The 6834-nt window shown below is 33.5% G+C and overlaps 1 protein-coding gene across 1 annotated transcript; it reads right to left on the bottom strand.

Annotated features, from left to right (window-relative positions):
• Positions 1–2074: 2074 nt before the first annotated feature.
• Positions 2075–5451, bottom strand: LOC130636133 (cytochrome P450 4V2-like). Its single transcript, XM_057445762.1, has 2 exons — positions 5353–5451; positions 2075–3717 (listed from the first exon to the last, which is right to left on the bottom strand). Exon 2 carries the CDS (start codon positions 3705–3707, stop codon positions 2226–2228), a length of 1482 nt encoding a protein of 493 aa, XP_057301745.1. The 5' UTR covers positions 3708–3717; positions 5353–5451; the 3' UTR covers positions 2075–2225.
• Between the last annotated feature and the right edge of the window lie 1383 nt (positions 5452–6834).

Genomic DNA, 6834 nt, shown 5'->3' with positions numbered 1-6834 from the left:
AATATAAAAAATAAAAAATGTGTAGTTTACACTGCTTCCGTGTATATTTCCAGGAACCATGGCTACCACAGAGTAATCTCATAACAGGTGCGCAAAATAATTTTATAACAGATGCGCGAAATAATTACATCGGGTAATTCCCGTGGGTTGTTCCACGGGCTAAACCTGAGTATTAGATATAATAGTTTTGGAATTTAGGCATTCTGAAGGGAGATCAGATTTTTCGAAGAAAATTACAAATTCTGGCTGAATAGTAACAAACAGTAAACTAATTTTTGGTGAAACATCTCTTTAATAAGTGAATTTTTCCACGGGCCTCATCGACAAGTCTATCTAATAATATGCCAGTTCCGTGTGTCTGTGACAGGCAAAGTTGATATGCTTATTTTCCTTTGATTTCGCCGAAAAATGCATATCTGATATGCTAAATTTAAATCTAAAAAAAAAATTGGTTGTTTTTGCGGGTCTTTACGGACGTCAGCAAGAATATTAAACCCGTTAATCTCATTTATTAAAAGCCCATGATCATATACATTTTCTACATCATATACATCATACACATTTTCTTGATCAGCGCTTTAGGCTTTACACAATAGAGGCAACAAATGAACTAATTTTCGGCATTTTTTTATATGCACTGCTGACGTCGGAAAACATCTGAAACAACCTATTTTGCCATTGTTTTTTTTGTCTTAGTGGTTCTTTCCACGGGCCTTATCAACTTGTAGCCATGGCACGTAGAAATTGCCTTAATATCCAGACTCTTACTCTAACAAAATCAATAATATAAAATAGAGGTTAAATCAAAACAAAATCAATAACAAGTCTTTGTATATGCACGAAATGGAAAGTATGCTAGTGCACCTTCTTTATTGGAACAATAATGGAGCCTTTAACTTTCAAAGTAAATTAACTCTTGCTTGTTTGTAAGAAAAATCAGAAGTTACTTATATAACATACAAAAAACAAGAGTTAATTCACGTAGACTTTAGATTTTGTTTTGATTTTTTCTTCAAAATTGAATTCAAATTTAAACTTTTGGATTAAGAGTGAATATTCTCCAATAATGAGAAACTATTAAGGTAGTTAGTTAACTTTCTACCTTATTCAGAACCCGATGACAAGATTTCCAAATTTATTGATTTTACTGAATAAAGAAGACTATACAAATCCGACTTTTTACACTTCCAAGTTCAACATTGTTGACTACTTCATCAGCAACATGAAAGTAGTTACCAAACTGTGTGTAAATTGTACCTTGAAATTTTTGTTGAACTCAGACAAAATTTTGCTGGGTTAATAGACGAATATAGTATTATGTAATAAGAGTTTACAGCCACAGTTAACTGACCATTTGCGTTTTAAATATTAGCTCAGGCTGTTCCGGTACATAACATGTCTACCAAAAGGCTTGATTGAAAAGGTTACAAAAGAGTAATAAATTATGGAAGGGAGTATAAATGTTTTTGATACTGTCGCAAAAGATTGAATATTTAAAATTAAAATTACTACACTTAAAAGCATTTTTAAGAACATTCTAACTTAAGTAAAGTCAAAAAAAAATATGCGCTTTTGAAAAAATATCCGACTAGTTAGCAAAAGTATCACTCGCTTTCCAATTCTGTGATAAAATATTTCGTAATATTTAACATACGTAAGCATAAAACACCAATCTTAAAAGCGAAAAACGGTTTATTTTTGCAATTTTTTTCAGTCTCAAAATAATATGTCTATGTGAAACAGAAGAAATATTTATTTTATTTGTATAGTATAAAATTAATTACGAATTTCTTTCAAAAATATAAGTGCTAAAAATTTCCTCCCCATAAGATACATCTGATTTAGACTAGGTTTATATCCCTCGTAATAAGAATCGTTGCAGTCTGGTGGGCTTAAACGCTTAATACAATCTAAAAAAAACTAAGACAAATATTCACTTGACACTATCACTCCATTGCTTCATTGCTCTAGTGTTGCATAATGCAGTGCTAAAATGGTGCTCACAAGACACTAAAAACTTGCCAAATTGTCCTTTTTATTAAACGATGAAGCAAAGACTTTTTAGACCCAATAATAAAGCAAAACAATAAATATATTTTAAAGAATACAATTTGCATAAACATTTTCCAATCAAGTAAACATAATGAATGATTTGATAATGTTTTTATATAAGAAGCTTTAAAGTTTTGGTATATCATTCCAAGGTAGTTTTAAATCTCCCTGATCTATCTTGAAAAGAATTTGATCATTAGGCCATTGGTTGATCGGTGAATGATCTCAAAACATTCCTCAACTTCATTTTTTTCTTGAACAGCCTCCACACGAAATTGCGACATAATGTTATACAAAAATATCTTTGTTTCCAACATAGCAAACTTTTGACCAATGCAATTTCGAGATCCTGCTGAAAACGGAACATAAGTATAAGGATTTCTTTTCATGTAACTGTCTTCGCCAAATCGATCTGGATTGAACTTTTCAGGCTCTTTCCAATATTTAGGATTCAGGTGCAATCCTTGAACAAACAACCCCACCTCTGTACCTTTTGGAACCATGTGTCCATCGATCTTTGTGTCTTCCTCAAGAATCCGTGCATACAACGAAACAGGAGGATGGAGACGAAGGCTTTCTTTAATCACATATTCCAAGTATTTGCATTCCTTCAACTTGTCTAAGGTGAATCCATCCTTTTCATTTATTTTTTCAATTTCGGCATGTAATTTCTGCTGTATTTCTGGATTCCTACCAAGAAGATATAGAGTCCAGCTTAGACCAGCTGCGGTAGTATCGTGACCTTCAAACATGAACGTGTCCACTTCTTCTCGTATTCCTTCTACATCAATCTCACCTTTGTCGTAAAGCTCGAGCAACATGTCGAGAAAAGCTTTCTTTCTTGGTTTGTCAGTGTCTTCTTCTCCTGGCTGGGATGACGCTTTTCGGGATTGAATGCGTTTGTTTATGACATTTATGGTGAAATCATGTAGTATTTTTAAATGTTTATAATAATCTTGACCAGTCTTTGTCAATTTGTAAATAAAGGTTGGCCATAACCACGGCGAGCGCTGGCGACGTTGCAAGTGCCCGTTCATTGAAAATACAGCTTTTGCATATTCAGACGTGGAACATTCTTGAGCCTGTGTGTTGACACCCATTGCCGTCTCGCAGATGACATCTAAAGCAGCAAGACTTACTGGTAGTTGAACATTGATAGCTTTGTCAGTGTCGCACTCTTTCTTCAGCTTAGCAACTAACCCTTTTGCTTGTCGTGTAAAAATTTCTACAAAATCATTTAATATAGTGAAATGAAATGTCGGTGTTATTGCTCTTCTTCTCTGTTTCCATTTGTCTCCATAGCTTAACAGTAACCCACTCCCAAGCCACTCTGATAAAGTCCAATACAAAGAAGACTTCTTTAGCATGACTTTGCTGCTCAGCACAGCCTCTGCATACTCAGCTGTTGACGCCATAATGATAGGGACATGTGCAAACCAAACCGTATACAGGTAGTTATAATCCTTGGCATACTGCATAACTTGTCGATATAACAAATGAGGCTTATGTTCGAAGTACGGTACTGTGCCAATCCACGGATAAGTTGGAGGACTTTTTAGGAAGGAATTTCGGGAAATGTAATATTTCCATAACATTGTTAAGAAAACTAGGGTACTTATTAGAATGACCCCAGCAGTAACGACGTATTGAATCATGGCTGTCAATCTAAATAAAATATTGAGAATATATATACATATATGTAAATATAAGAAAAATAAGAAAATACAAAAATGCCATTATTAACCTTTAACTTTAAAATACATTATTTCATTTTCATTGTTCTATAACTTAAACACCAACGGAGAATTAAAAAATCATTGTAGCTTTAGAGTGTTCCTGTAAAAAAAGAGTTTTTTTTCTAAAAGTTTATTGAGTAATTTCTTCTGAGTCGCTCGAGTCAAGGACAGGTATGAGTTCTGGACAGTCGAATTATGGAGAGTCTACTGTATTTACATAAGGCTCCATAAATAGCTATGTAAAAATTAACACCCAAGTAAACTTAGAATGTCAACGAAAATTTATGGTGCCTGCCACATAAGGATGGACGATATTTTCGTATACCAATGATTCAAACAAACTTACTCTAAAACCTATCATAACAAGTCAGTAAAAGAAACGTATCTGAAAACAAGTTAATGGAAAATCTTTATAGGGCGCACGGTTGTGTAAACGTCAATAAGACGTTGGACGAATCAACAAAACAACGTCTTTTATCCGGCGTTGTATCAACGTTGATATCACATCAGTTGAAACGACGTTAAATTGCGACGTCGGGTCCAGAATTCAACATCGTGTTGTTAATTTAATTTGCACGGTAAGGAAAAGAAAAAGAATACTCTCAACATAATGCTAATTCATTCTTAGCTAGGTTACTATAAAACAAACTAAGCTATATTTCCTTCGTTGTCACGTGAAAGAATGCGCAGGATGATGTCTCGAAATCTACGTTTCCAGCTAAAATCTTAAAATTGGTTTGTTGAGTTGTTTGATTGGTTTGGTTCTGCGCTATTTTCCCCCAAAATAGGTGCGCAACTATTTCGAACAAAATACGGCTTTTATTATAGAAACTAGTCGTTAACCCGTGGGAAAATCCACAGGGTCATTCGTCCTTTATTTATTACAATTTATGTTTCCGTATCAGACAGATGACGGCTATTTTTATAAAGAATAATTTGGAGGGATGGATAAATTTTACAATGGATTGAAAAATATATCAAATATTCTTTTACTTTTATGCTTGCTTTTGAAAAAAACAAAAATATGGCAGAGTTTTTAAAAAGTCTGCTATACACTTTGCATGAAATGATTTTGTGAGTTGGTTACAATTAAAAATGAAATAAATACTTTGCTTTTCTTTGTTAAATTAATAAAGAGTGCTTAATTAATTAATAAAAAATGATATTCAAAAGTGATTCAAAAAAGATTTAGTTTTCGACTTTAGTGACTTACACGAAAGTCGAGCTGATTGCGGCGGAAAACAAAAATGGCTATTTCTCCGGCATGCATGTAATTTACAGACTCGAACATATAGATATATCTATATTTTTTATCTTCTCCAGCTGAAATATTTCTTTGTAGTATACTTTTCAGAAACACGTTTGCCGGATTTTTAATACGTGCGCGGAATAAACGGAATGTGAGCATTTTAACCGGTTCGTAGCCCCTTTAAGAAAATTAAAGTTCTGTGATTTTTGCAGATGCGATTCCATATGAATAACTATATTAACAAATATAGTTATTCATATGGAATCGCAAAAAACAAAGAAGAACGACGTGAAATAACGTGAAATAAAAGCTTACCTTCAATGGCCCGTCTGAAGTTATTCCACTAGCGCATTAGAGTGACCTTTTGCTGTGGCTTGGATGCACAGCTTAGAAAAATAACTTATATCTAATCAATTTACATTGACACGTCATGGATTTTACGCGGTATAAAAACAACTTATTTTTGCATAGTCGTCACATTCTTATGAATTTTTTTTTCTGTAATTCCTTCTTCTAATAATGATAATGACTTTACACGCAACAAAGTAAATAATGCTTTGATATAAATTCACTTTTTGTTGGATTAGACTGATTGCTGATATGTATGCAAGACTTGAGCAAGTAGAAACCGGGCTTTTTTACTAAATCGCTTTATTTTGTGTTTTAAATCTAATCGTCGTGACAACGTGGTAGAGTTTAAAGTCCATCATATCTACCGTGACTTTGTAGCATAGAACAACCTAACCGCAGGTCGTGCTTAAAGTTAAGAACAGACGTCCTGTAACGCAGTAAAAATGTATTTTTAAAATCAATTCAAAAATGTCTAGTTCACTTTTATTTAAAAAAGCCGATAACATCTTACTGACGACCCTCCCATGCGTTTACCCACGACCCCCCGTCCGATTCCTGTTCTATCAAACACCCCTTTTTATGTGTTTTGTACTATCCTAACTCCCTTTAAATCCAAATAATTTGTTTATAACGGAGTAAATAATTTTTAGCCGGGAAACCATGTGTAATGCGAAAATTTGCGGTTGTTTTGTTTCCTTTGTGCTTGTAAGTGACATGCAGCAAAGAGGAAAAATTCATATTATGGATTTTCATATTTATTTCCGCTAATTTAAAGTGGAGACTGAGCATGCGATGGAAAAATTAACGTGGTTGGGCAAAGAAAGGTCACTAAAATTAGTAACTTTAAATTTGGCCACAATTTTTGGTTCTTAGTGCAGTAGCTGCCAAGATAAAATCAGGAAAAAGGGAATTATTTTTTGAAAATATCAAACGCTCTATCTGCCTTTTTCACCTAATTTTTCCCAGCATGGTGTTTGTAGGTTTTCACATGTGAAATAACCCGAACAAAGTCTAAAAAGGATCTTGTTTCAAAGTAAATAAACTGCTCTTACGTTTATTTGTTTATTATCAATTATAATGCCACAGATTGCTGCTATTTTGAAATTAAAAACAGATTATGTCATCTATTCTATAAGCACACGATGACCTATTTTTTCCTGTTTGGCGCTTCTTTCACAGTTCAAGTTATGTCGTAATTGCATTCTGCGGAGTGAAATTATTTCTTAACTAGTCGATAAGGCCGGTGGAAAAATCCACTTAGGCAGATGGACAATGGAAAATTAAATTCATCCTCGTCCTAACAGACTTGGAAAATTAAAAGCAAAAAAATTACTCTTTCGATTATTTCCTAATTGCACTCGTAAACGTGCGATTACATATTCTAATTGTATAATTAGTATATGTAATCAATGGGTCTCACGATTTGGACGAATTACATGAGTTGTC

The sequence above is a fragment of the Hydractinia symbiolongicarpus genome, chromosome 1 (assembly GCF_029227915.1).
Source record: "Hydractinia symbiolongicarpus strain clone_291-10 chromosome 1, HSymV2.1, whole genome shotgun sequence".
Taxonomy (NCBI): domain Eukaryota; kingdom Metazoa; phylum Cnidaria; class Hydrozoa; order Anthoathecata; family Hydractiniidae; genus Hydractinia; species Hydractinia symbiolongicarpus.
This window is presented reverse-complemented; position numbering and strand designations above follow the sequence as displayed.

Bases quoted from the DNA above. Each gene is read 5' to 3' on its own strand.
- LOC130636133 (XM_057445762.1), bottom strand. From the start codon at position 3,707: ATGATTCAATACGTCGTTACTGCTGGGGTCATTCTAATAAGTACCCTA.